The sequence below is a fragment of the Biomphalaria glabrata genome, chromosome 1 (assembly GCF_947242115.1).
Source record: "Biomphalaria glabrata chromosome 1, xgBioGlab47.1, whole genome shotgun sequence".
NCBI classification, from domain to species: domain Eukaryota; kingdom Metazoa; phylum Mollusca; class Gastropoda; family Planorbidae; genus Biomphalaria; species Biomphalaria glabrata.
The window spans coordinates 5,704,549-5,716,868 of record NC_074711.1 but is presented as its reverse complement, the minus strand read 5'-3'; the positions used below and the strand labels follow the sequence as shown (position 1 = coordinate 5,716,868).

Below are 12,320 nucleotides of genomic sequence, written 5' to 3'. Positions count from 1 at the left end.
GACTGATCCAAAAGTAGCGGCCTTAGGGGGTGGAAAGTGAGGCAACCGCCCGAGGCCCCGCGCCTGAAGGGGGGCCCGAGATAGGAGATTCCCTTGTCACCGTCAGGTTAAAAAACCAGACCAGTTCTTATAAACTAGGACTTGTTGGTCAATATTAGTGGGCATCTATATGATACCAATTACCATGTAAGCTCTTAACATGACATTTTTGGTTTCGAAATACCGTTCAGTTTCGGTGAAGCATTTCGTGAGAGAGCAGAGAAACTTTATGCGTCGAACAGCAGCCAGTTTTTAGGCTTGTTTGAGATGCTTGACATAATCGACCCAGCCATACAAGAACTTTGACGAATTAAAACGCCGAGGCTCACAACCACTACCTCGGGTATAGGATTCAAAACGATGATGGCATATTTTCCCGACATCCTCGACTGCACGCTTGACGTTAGCCACAAAGAGCAGATGTCTTTTACGTAGCATTTTGTGGACTTATCAGATCCAGAAGTTAAGCTGGAAAACGTTTCGAGTTTATGTAGTTTAAAGGCCAATGTAGTCTAGTACTTACGTAAGATAGAATGTTTTGTAACCAAAAAGGCCATCAGTGCTAGAGGGGGACAATCCCGTTAGCCTGACATGGTACGTTATATCTAGTCTACCTTCACAGCGCAGGGCAATTGACATTCACCCAGGGCCCCGCGAACTACTAAGGCCGCCTCTGTGATCCAAACTACTTGATACAACATACTTCATATAAGATATAAACTGTGTTGTTATTTGTTATATTATGTACTCTTTTTATGTGTTTTACTGGGGGGGGGGGGGTATCTGTTCTTTGACTAGTACGTGAAAAGACTTAAATGGACGGCGGCTGAAAAAAGAAGAAAAAAATAATAATTTAAATTAAAAAAAAAAATATTTTAAAATATAAAACTTATACACGTAATTGAAAACACATTTTCCCCATTTTTTTTCTCTTATGGAATTTCTTGTCAGGTAAATTATTGAAAGAATACATTTAGTAATTACGTTAAACGACTAGATTAAATTATTTTGCTAGGTAGGCCTAAACTTGACCCGCGATCTACGATGTTGCAAAGTATTTTATCCAGTTCCGGTCAGTCTCTGAAATGTGAACGCCACGAAAATTTTTCTTTCAATCAGCCGATTCAAACTTTTAGTATTAAAGTTTCATGGCGTCCTATCGAATGATTGCATAGCGCATTGAATATGGCATTTGAGTGTTAAATCGATACAGCATCAATGAACAATAAGCTGCACATCGACAGACATAGTTCGGAATATAAATGTCGGAAAGAACAAGGAAGCAGCATACTGCATTAAGTTGTCTTCTTTAATGAGACGCACTTCCTCAAAGTAGGGGGGCACGTTGGCTGAGTGGTTAAGCGCTTGGCTTCTGAGCTTTGGGTCCTGGGTTCGAACCTCGATGAAGACTGGGATTTTGAATTTCGCGATTCTGAGGGCGCCCCCTGAGTTTAGCCAACTCTGATGGGTACTTGACTTAAGTTGGGGAAAAGTAAAGGCGGCTGGTCGATGTGCTGGCCACATGACACCCTGAAACCGCTGGCCAAAGAAACAGATGACCTTAACATCATCTGCCCTATAGATCGCAAGGTCTGAAAGAGGGACTTTACTTTACTTCCCTAAATTGCGCACTGTAAGACTTCACCTCAGAGGAGTCACTCGGGTCGGCACTCCTTGCATCCCTTTATCAACTCTGCTGCACTTTCGTAGAAACAAGATAAGAACTAGATCTAAGTAAGATTTTAAAAAATACTTTGGGAAAAAAAACATTGAAAAAAAAAACTTATATTAAGTGAAATAGCATCAATTATTTGGAATCAATCATGTAAGGAATGTATAGTAGATCTAGACTAACAATAATAAATGTTTGCGATTTCATGCTTATAGTGTAAAATGTAAATGTTTTAAAATGTAAAATGTTTTACATGTTTCGGATGTTCCTTCAGAGTTGAAGATAGTTTACTTCCTAGTCCAAACCCCCTGCAGGACGACAAGGGATGGGAGCGGGCAGGATTTGAACCCTCGACCATCGATAAATCCGAACGACAGTCCAGCGCGCAAACCGCACGACCTGGCAGCCATCCGCAGCCATAGTGTGCTCATTTCGCTATGGAGAAATCACTTTTGTGGATCAGTTTGGGGGGTGGGAGAAGGGGTATTTTCGAGAAGGTTTCCGAGCTGCTTGTTAGTGCAATTTCAATGGAAAACAAAAATTAATTAATTACGACTAATTGATTAACTTTTTATTGATTAATGTTTTGTCATCGACAACTAATATTCGTACACAGTCTCAACTTTATTCGAAAACTGGAAGTGAGAAAAATAACGTGTAAAAGATTTTACCTAGACAGACAGACAAACAGACAGAGTTAATATAAGCTTTGTAATAGGACAATAGAAACTTGGAAACTCAAAGCGTCTCTTTTCAAGGACTATTACTATAAAAGAAAAAAAGTCCCAGGGTCTTTGATCTCGATTCTAGATAAAGACCATACAAAATATTCCACAAGAAATATTAAATCTTTGTGAAGCAATGTTTAGCATCCTGTCAGCTCAGTTGTAACTTTGATTTCGTGATACAAGCACAATACCCAGTGGCGTAGCTAGGGTGGAGGAGGAGGGGGGAGAATTTGAAGATCCCCCAGGGCCCCCATTTGAGGGGGGGGGCAAATTATTGGAGGTTTTTATATTAAAATTAAATATTACGCAAAATGCAAGGGCCCCGAAAGAGGTCAAGCCCCCCCGAGCCCCCAAAATTCTTAGCTACGCCACTGGTCAAGCCCCCCGAGCCCCCAAACGATGGAAAACTCTTAGCTACGCCACTGGCAACGCCATTAAGAGTTGTTATCGCTTTCTTTTAATGACATAATATATTTTTTGTTTAATAGCAATTAAAGTGCCCTTGTCTACTCTCTTACTTAATCGAGGTTATCGTTCCTACTTTGTTCCAGTCTAATTATTAGCCGTAACAACTAAATAAATCTTTGCTCTGTTTTCCTCCTAAGACGCCAGTGCCTATGCTCATTATGTCTTCAATACATTTGACCACGATCACAACGGCTCCATTAGCTTCGAGGTGAGTCCATTGATCAACAGATCTATCAAGTTGTTGTTTTTCTATAAAGTGCTAGACTTTGATCTAAAACTTTGATCCTAGTGGCTGAGGGGTTAAGTGCTTGGCTTCCGAACCTGAAGCCCTGTTAATAATTAATATTTGTTGTGCTGTGCTGAATGGAAGTAGACCTACGCGGTGAAAAAGTAGTCCACCAGCTCAAGTGAAATAAGACACCTTTAATTACATTAACATACACAAGAAAATGTCACTTATTGAGCAGTGACAGTTCGGAAGATTAACCACTTGAAAGCAAGGTTTACCTGAATCATCAAAAAAAAAATGATTTAGCTTATTTATATCTCTAATTAACATGTGTGACATTTACTCAATTATTAGGAAATAATAGCCTTCTCTTTTGAATGAATGTCTGTAAGTTATAAGAAGAAGAAAGGGCAGCTCGTACTCTATATAGTTATAAAACAATCTGCAATATACAAGCACAAATAAGCTTCTACAAGTTTGGGTTCTACAAGTATTGTGATCCAATGTAAAAATATAAGCACTTATTGAAAAGAAAATGATTGTCTCTTAGTTTAAACCACAACTGAGAACTTCCAACAAGCCTATAACTTTCAAATGGCTTTATGTAGACCATGGGTTCTCAACCTGTGGGTCGCGATCCCCTTGGGGGTCGATTGACGATTTGCCATGGGTCGCCTAAGACCATAAAAAAAAAGGATTGTTATTGTCTATTCTTCTATTGCTGTGTGTGTGTCTAGGGAAAAGGGGGGGGGGGTCCGCGGCAGAGTGGGAGATTGTAAAAAGGGGTCGCCGAGCTTAAAAGGTTGAGAACCGCGGATATAGACCCTATCAAATCTCTGCTTTTCTGAAAGATAACTTGCATTTTCCAAACTGCTATTTTTAGTCTATGTAAATTACCGTTTTGGGCAATCTTATTTTTTTTTCCCCGTGTGACGTAGCAGCCACAGAGCTGCACCACTGACTTTGATTTCTGCAGAGATAAAACTATTTCTCAAGTCGCGGAAGAGTGGGAGATTGTAAAAAGGGGTCGCCGAGCATAAAAGGTTGAGAACCGCTGATATAGACCCTATCAAATCTCTGCTTTTCTGAAAGATAATTAGCATTTTCCAAACTGCTATTTTTAGTCTATGTAAATTACCATTTCGGGCAATCTTATTTTTTTTCCCCGTGTGACGTAGCAGCCACAGAGCTGCACCACTAACTTTGATTTCTGCAGAGATAAAACTATTTCTTAAGTTCCGAAACGTGTTGTTAAATTAATGTTCCTTCGTTCCTGAATAGATGTTCCATTGGGAACAGAAACGAGGGAGGAAGCGACGAGTGGGTAAAGTTCTCAGTGAGAGTAATGGGAGGGGGGGGGGGGAGGCTTCGCGCTAACCCAAGAAAAAAATGTTAAGTTCGATAACTGTTTTTTTTACCTTCTCTTACGAAAAGTATCTTATCTCCCCTGAATAAAAGCCTCTCTTTTTTTTATTCTTTTTATTTAATCTTTTTTCACAGGAGTTTGTTATGGGGCTCTCGGTCTTGTCCAGGGGAACATTCCAGGAGCGTCTCCAGTGGGCATTCAGCCTGTACGACGTGAATGGAGACGGTGTGATTACAAAGGAGGAGATGCTGGACATCGTGACGGCCATCTACGAGATGATGGGGCGCTACACGGAGCCCTCCATTGACGACACCACAGCCAGGGAGCACGTTGAGAGGGTTTTTCAGGTCAGTCGCTTCAAAGCCTCAGAGGTTGTTTTTTTTTAAATGTTATTCTTAAGCTGAAGAGTAATATTTAAATTTGTAATAATAAAATAAACAAATAGATCTACACCTAATATCAATCAAATAAATTCAGATATAAAATATATTTAATACATCCTAGGCAATAGGGGCGAAAGTAAAGAAACGAAACTATATAGCACTTAGCGCTACTAACTGTGGAATGTGTGACAGGTTAGCATACACCACCAACTATCACAGAGGCTCTGTGTTGGAATCTTAATGCAGGCGGGGGATTTTGAATTGTGATTTTGACTTGTGCATGCTGAGCGTCAGAAGCCAGATGGGTAACCCTCTCCAAGATACTCCTCCGCTCAAACTCACACAAAAGTCACTGGACCAATGCATGCACCGACGATGCTGCGATATAGCTATACAAATAGATACATCTAGAAACAATTCCAATATTTATTTAAAAAATCCACCATTGTTCCGTTGTCACCTACAGCCTGTATCCTTGTTATTATTACAGTATTGTGTCATTAATAATGTCTAATCGTAGCTAAGATGTCAGTACAGAGCTCTTCCACACAAATTAGGAATATTTCTTGGTGTCTCTAGAATATTAATTGTCAAGCTGGTAAAGGTTGTAAGAATACTTTTTAATTCACGCAGCAGGTCAAGAGTTAAACTGAAAAAAAATACTAATGTTTACATGTCTTTGTTTTTATGTCCTCTAGAAAATGGATACCAATCGTGACGGTGTTATATCAGTGGAAGAATTTATGGATACATGTCGAAGAGTAAGTTGTTGTTTTTTTTTTTGTTAATCTAGAGTCCTGGAAATAAGATTAAAAAATATAATTCCATATTGCTTTCTGTTTTCAGGAAAGGGGTGGTTGAGGGTAATTTTAATTTTGTGGTTTAAATTTGTTTCTTATGAGGATTTTGGTGCAGAGCAGAATTTCCTATATGACGCTTATTCTTCAATATCAAGCTTTGTGTGTGTGTGTATCTGGTGGTTAAAAAAAAAAAAAAAAAAAGGAAGCGTTGACAAAGGAAGTAACTCAATAAACCTGAAAATAATTGTACCAGTTTTCAGCATCGTAGAAACAAATTTCTAGGCACTTTTGCTTGTTGCTCAAAGTAATTTTTGTTCTTGAGTTGGCAACAGGGATCTTTCAATATGGCGTCTTTGACATTGTTTTGTCTATTCACTTCAAAATCTCATCCAGCCTTCTTCTCATTTTCTGACAGTTTTTCTTCTGGTTCCATTCTGTGGCCTCAATATTTCTTCATATCTTTTTTTTTTCTCTCTCGATGAATTTTATTGGTTACAGAAGGTAAACTAAATATTCAAAAGTTAAGGGTAAAATAAGAGCAGATTATTGTGATTAACTTTTAGTATGGAACTCCATAATTATTTGAATTCTCTTGTTTAAATTGTTAGCATCTGAACTATGTTTCTTGGTATATTGCAGTATTTTTTTTTTAGAAATTTCATTCTATTATTAAAAAAGGATTATTTTTACTAATACTTTTTTTTTTGTTTCAGGACGAGAATATAACCCGTGGGATGTCAATTTTCGATACTGTACTTTGACACCCTAAAGTGACCTTGTTTTTAGGGATAAAGAGATGACAGGATGACCAGCTCTAAGCTGGACTGGACAGTCCATCAAAACTTGTAAAACAAGCATTAAGTCTCAGTTTGATTCTAACCGCTGTCTTGGTTTGTGCATGTTCTTTTCATAATCTGTCCTTACAATATCCTAGGGGAAAAAAATATTATCCTTCCTCCTTTAATGAAATCATCAGAATGATCTCCAGAGATTGAAATCCATCATTCTATTGGATTATATCATTACTTACACTTCAGTCTTGAGAATTAAGAAAGACCCAGAAAGATACAAGGAATGAAATATCTACAACAGATTCGGAACATGTTTTACACTTAATAATATTTGGAGGACATCTAATGTGCCAGATTTTTGTAAAAAGAGAAAAAAGTGCTTGGTTGGGCAATTATGGTATTTCTTTTATAGTAGTTTTTTTTTTTTTTATAGTTTTTAAAGTTTCAAAAAAAAATATATATTGTTTTTTTGTTATTTTAATTATGTGAGTTTTTCAAACAGAAATATTAAGTCAATATTTTTTACATTTTTCAAACATTTTTATTAAAGTAAAAAAGTGAATTTTTAAAAAAGGCAAAAGAAAAGTTATGTAGATTTTAAAATATTGCATAGATTCTAAATTTGTCTATGATTGATTGGCAACAAATATACAGATCTATTATTGGTTTTAAAGATGATAATAATAAGTATTGAGATGTTGGTAGAAACAAAATTTCTATGTTTATAGCATTATTTCATTTATAAACTAAATTTTACCAAATAAAACAATCTGTTAAAAAATACATTTAAAATAAGCTTTTCAGATTCTATGTTTTCTTTATTTATTTGTTAAATTATATTTTGTTTACTAAATGAAACTATTCACCTTTGTTTTTTGTTTGTAGTTTTTTTTTTTTTATGAATAAAGTAAAGCAGAAAAAAATAAAGTATAATCCAGAAAGTCTGTTCATTTCTATTCATGAACAATGCAAACATTTTGAATCATCTGGAGCTGATGTGAGAATTTATTAGTGCCAGGCATGAAGAAGTTTGAAAACTGCTTAAAATTTTAGCTTTAATTGTATTACCTTTAATGTCCCAATTTCTAAGACCAGCATTTTTTTTACCTGCTGTATTCATTTCCTCTAAATGTTGAGGGAAAACTTCAGTATGTGGGTAGAATGATTCTTAATCAAGAAAAATGAACAGTGCTTATAAGCAAAAAAGAGTCTCAGAGAAAAAATAAAAGAATTAAAAATAAAAACTACTTTCAAGGAAGGTAGCTTGGAAAATGAGTTTTCTTATTTTAACAGATTATTGATTAAATTTTCTTTTAGTATTTACAAAAAACAAGAAGCACATTCACATTAAGTGCTAATTGATATTAAGACTTTTAATTTAAAGACTTTTTAGTCAGAGGTTGTTATAAAAATTTTAGATCCATGATAATAGGAGAAATGATTCTAAATTCAATGTGCCCCATAATAAAACAACATTAAAAGTAAAAACATCTCACAGATATCTGTTTTGCAGTGTAATAACCACATACATTGTGAGACATAGTTGGAAAATTTAGATAGACATAGTAGTTTGGTGTATTTGTGACTTTGATGACATTTTATTGTATTATAATGATGTCATGTCATAAAGTTACATTGTTTTAAGTAATTTGTAATGTTTATCAGTTTATGTAATGTTTATGTAAAGTTATCATTTAAAAGCGTTCATAAGTCTAAAGGAAATATTGTATATATGAGGAAAAAACATTATTCTTGTAAGTGTGTATTCTTGGGACATCTATTTAAGCCATTAATCCTTAGTCCTTGTCAGTGTACAGTCTGTACATACAAAAAAAGTTACCCTAAATATTTAGAACTGTTTATGTTTTGTATCCCTTATATATAATTAATGGCAAAAAAAAAATTCAAAAATATCTGTTGTTTAGTCGCTTAGTGGTTTAGATATTGTTGGGCACTGAACTATATCTCAACTAATTGTAATAATGGATTATACAGAATTAGATAATCTCTAAATCAGAATACATTGTTTTCTTTCATATATTTTTATAAATTTTATATTTATACTTTGCTGCATTAATTGGGTGTTGACATTATTTCTTGTTTTAATTTTTATTTTAAAAAAAGTAATCTCATTAAAAAAGTTTGATATATGAACATGAACACATATTTAGTAATAGAAATACACATAAGTAGATAATCATTTTGAGAACATTTTTAAACTTCAGCAACCAACCAGAATGATTGCCTTGTCTTGTGACATGGTTCCAAGCTATACCTCTGCCTGCTGCCATCCTCAGGCGTCCTGTAGAAAGTTTGGGCTCGGACGTAATACTCTTCATTTACGAAACTTAAATTAAAACAAACATACACATTAGTAGAAAACACATTTAAGGGCATTAGCATTTTGAGTCGTTGACAAATATTTGATTGTTGTTGAAAACTTTATTATAACTTTTAATAGTGGATTAAAAAATAATTTTTATTGTAAGTCTGAAAATTCTATCTGATCTTGAGATTTTCTCCACAATGCTTCTTTCCATGCACTTTTTTGTAAATAAATTCACCTGTTAACTTATGGGGCCTACAGTTCTATGTCAGACCAGATTATCTCTCTTCCTGTGACCCCAGTGATTTAAACTTTTTTTCTTATTGTTATATTAATATGATTATATATAAGTACATTTTGATGTTGTCTTGAGTAATTTTTTTTTTTTAAATACTATGTGAAATTTTATTTTCGGTTCCTTTCAAACATTCTTCTCAGAAGTTGAAAGTCATCGCTGCTATTCTGTGATGCAAAATGGGTAAAAACATTTTCTAAATGTTGCATGCTCTGTCGCTGTTGTTTTATTGGAGTCGTCGTCATTGCAGCTGGCCAGTTGGTGGTATGCTTGGTCAGTTGGCGTGGTTGTTGAGAGGGGTGCTTGGTCAGTTAAGGTGCTTGGTCAGTCGGGTTGGTTGTTCAATTGGGGTGGCTGGTGTCAGAAGGGTGGTTTGTCAGTTGAGGTAGTTGGTGTCAGTGGGAGGCTTGGTCAGTTGAGGTGGTGTGTGTCAATTGTCAATGGGGTGGCAGGTCAGTTAGGGTGATTTGTGTCAATAAGGAGTTGGTCAGGAGTTGGTCAATTGATGTGGTTGGTTAGTGATTAATTGGAGTGATTGGTCAGTGGTGTTTTGGTCACTTGTAATAGTAGCTTGTTCGGCTGCTGTAAGAGAGACTATGAAACTAGTCAAAATGATTGTGTGTATTAGTTTATGAAAGAATTGTACATAATCTATATTCACTAATAGGGGAAATACAAAATGTATATCTATTTAACTGTAGCAGAAGCTGTGCTGAATTGTCCCATGTGTAAATTTTGTCTATTCCATTATGTCCATTTCTGTATAATGTATAACAATGTATTATGTAACAATGCAGTTTATGATTAATAATTTATACTAAAATAATATATATCGATCCTCATAACATAACTTGTATCTCTAGCTAATATTTTATTTTATTTACAGTTTCATTGTGATTTAGAATTTGTTTATATTGTAAACTAACTCATTTTATTTTATTACCTTCCTTGAGTCATGTGATTTTTTTTTTTTTGATTTTTTTTTAAAAATTATTTTGTTTTAAACAAACTTTTTATTTAATATTGTTTTAGTATTGAACTATTTACCTCACTGACCTATATGTTTAATATAAATGTTTATCTGTGAAGATAGAAAATGATAACATTATAAAAACATTTTTTTTCAATGTAAAGTAATTATACATTTTTAAGTATGTCTTCAAGACTTTGGTTCAGAGTGCAAATAGTTTTTGTTGTCATCCTCTGAAACATCCAGCAGGAAGATGGCTGCTTGGTTGTCCATTGATCCTCATTCTTAAAGAACATCTGTTGCATAGAAAACAAAAGAGTATTACTATAAAATAAAAACATATACTTATTTAAATTTAGATAATAAAAATTAAATAAATATAAAGAAAAATGAATGAAATAGATAATTTTGAATAATCTATGCTTTTGCTGGTTTTAAAGCGAATATTCGACCATTTTTTAAAAATAAATTCAATTATAAATTTTGCATAGAAAAGGCTAGAAAATTATATAGATAAACAATAATCTTTATTTTAAATAAGGATATTAGCCTAACAAGGCGCAGTGGCTGAGCGGTAAAGCGCTTGGGTTCTGAACAGGGGGTCTCAGGTTCTGAACAGGGGGTCTCGGGTTTGAATTCTGGTGAAGACTGGGATTTTTAACTTTGGTATCTTTGGGCGCCTCTGAGTCCACCTAGTTCTAATGGGTACCTGACATTTGGGGAAAAGTATAGGCAGTTGGTTGTTGTGCTGGCAACATGACATCCTCGTTCAACGTAGGCCACAGAAACAGATGACCTTTACATCATCTGCCCTATAGATCACAAGGTCTGAAAGGGGAACATTTAGTCTTACAATTGAAAGGAAATAGGAGAGGGTTATGATTAATGTTTAGTGTGGCAGCTTGGTTTGTGGTGTGCTGCGCTCAAGACTATATACAGATTGATTCTATATTTAGACTTTGCCCATCTCTATCAACTGAGATCCTGGGAGAGAATTGGGCTAAGGTAAAATAATTTTAATAGCTATAGAAACATCTGGAACTTATAACGCAAAGTCAAAATACTATTGGTGTATTGTATTAGAGTTGTGACCTATTTTATAATCAAATCTTTAAAATAAAGAGTAATATTAAAATATAAATATATGTAAAGATAAAAATATTCTTAACACACTCTTGGAAAAAAACATTTGTATGTCCTGTAAGTAGCTAGGAGAAAACTTATAATTTGCATAATTTTAAAAATACATTTAGTACTTTCGAGGTGTTTTGTGGCTATAATGATCAAGATCAATTTAAAATGTAAATGATATGCAACAGATGGTTCAGAAGTAAAGCTGCCTGGATGGAATGAAAGAAACATATAAGCATACTAGCTATGTCAGCGGCTAAAATAAATTGAGAATATGTATGCCTGTGGGGTTTTTTTTAGCAAAGAAATTTTCTACAAATCATTTAGTGTGGAATTACTCTCATATCTTGCATAAAAATTGGAAGAAAGAAATTTAGTTAGCTAGCAGAGATATATTTCTTGTCCTTTACTATAATTGTTTTTTTACATTCTACAGTAAATGGATAATTTTACTGTTCTAGAAATTTTGATGTATCAACCTTTTTTTTTGTCTGTCCATATGAATTCCATCATCAAGACTATAATAATTGTTAATTCTTAAATGAAACTTTAATAAAAAATTATGTCATCCGAGCATTATCTTTGCTGAATTTAAAATTATAATTATAAATAAACTATTTCAAAGCGATATGTTTTCGATAACACTAAAATAGATTTAATTGAAAAACAAAATATTAGCCACGTCTTGATGACTTTGACTTTGATCCTAGATGAACCAACAGGCAACTGAACTACATACATGAACTTTAGAGATAATTGTACAAACATGTTTTAAACAGCCAGTTGTCTTGTCTCTCTTGTAATGGCCTAACACTTTAGAAGGTGTCTAAAGATCTAAAAAGAATCTAAATTCCCCCAAAATTTCAACCATTACAAAGTAATGTCTAGGAGAAAAAGATACACCATTTAAAATGTTGTAATCCTGAAGTTGCACACTATTATAACCTTATGCCTAACAAAAGTAGGGCACCCTGAAAGTACTTTATTTATTCCTTATGGTAGTAAAATAAACAATTTTAAGAGAATAATTATTCCTGTGACTTATAAATATCTTTAAATAATTTTTAATTAAAAAACAACTTTCTTGTTACTTTCCTTCAGTATGTAAAATTGTATTTGTTT

At 34.2% G+C, this 12,320-nt stretch overlaps 1 protein-coding gene across 22 annotated transcripts in view; it reads left to right on the top strand.

Annotated features, from left to right (window-relative positions):
• The window catches only part of LOC106071711 (Kv channel-interacting protein 4-like), a 323,919-nt gene extending 312,148 nt beyond the window's left edge, over positions 1-11,771 (top strand). For all 22 annotated transcript variants that reach the window (XM_056018422.1, XM_056018418.1, XM_056018509.1 and 19 more), the window contains 4 exons: positions 3,045-3,115; positions 4,637-4,849; positions 5,584-5,646; positions 6,399-11,771. In XM_056018422.1, coding sequence (XP_055874397.1) covers positions 3,045-3,115; positions 4,637-4,849; positions 5,584-5,646; positions 6,399-6,446 — 395 coding nt within the window. In that variant the 3' untranslated portion in view covers positions 6,447-11,771. The remainder of the gene's footprint in view (positions 1-3,044; positions 3,116-4,636; positions 4,850-5,583; positions 5,647-6,398) is intronic.
• Positions 11,772-12,320: the final 549 nt, after the last annotated feature.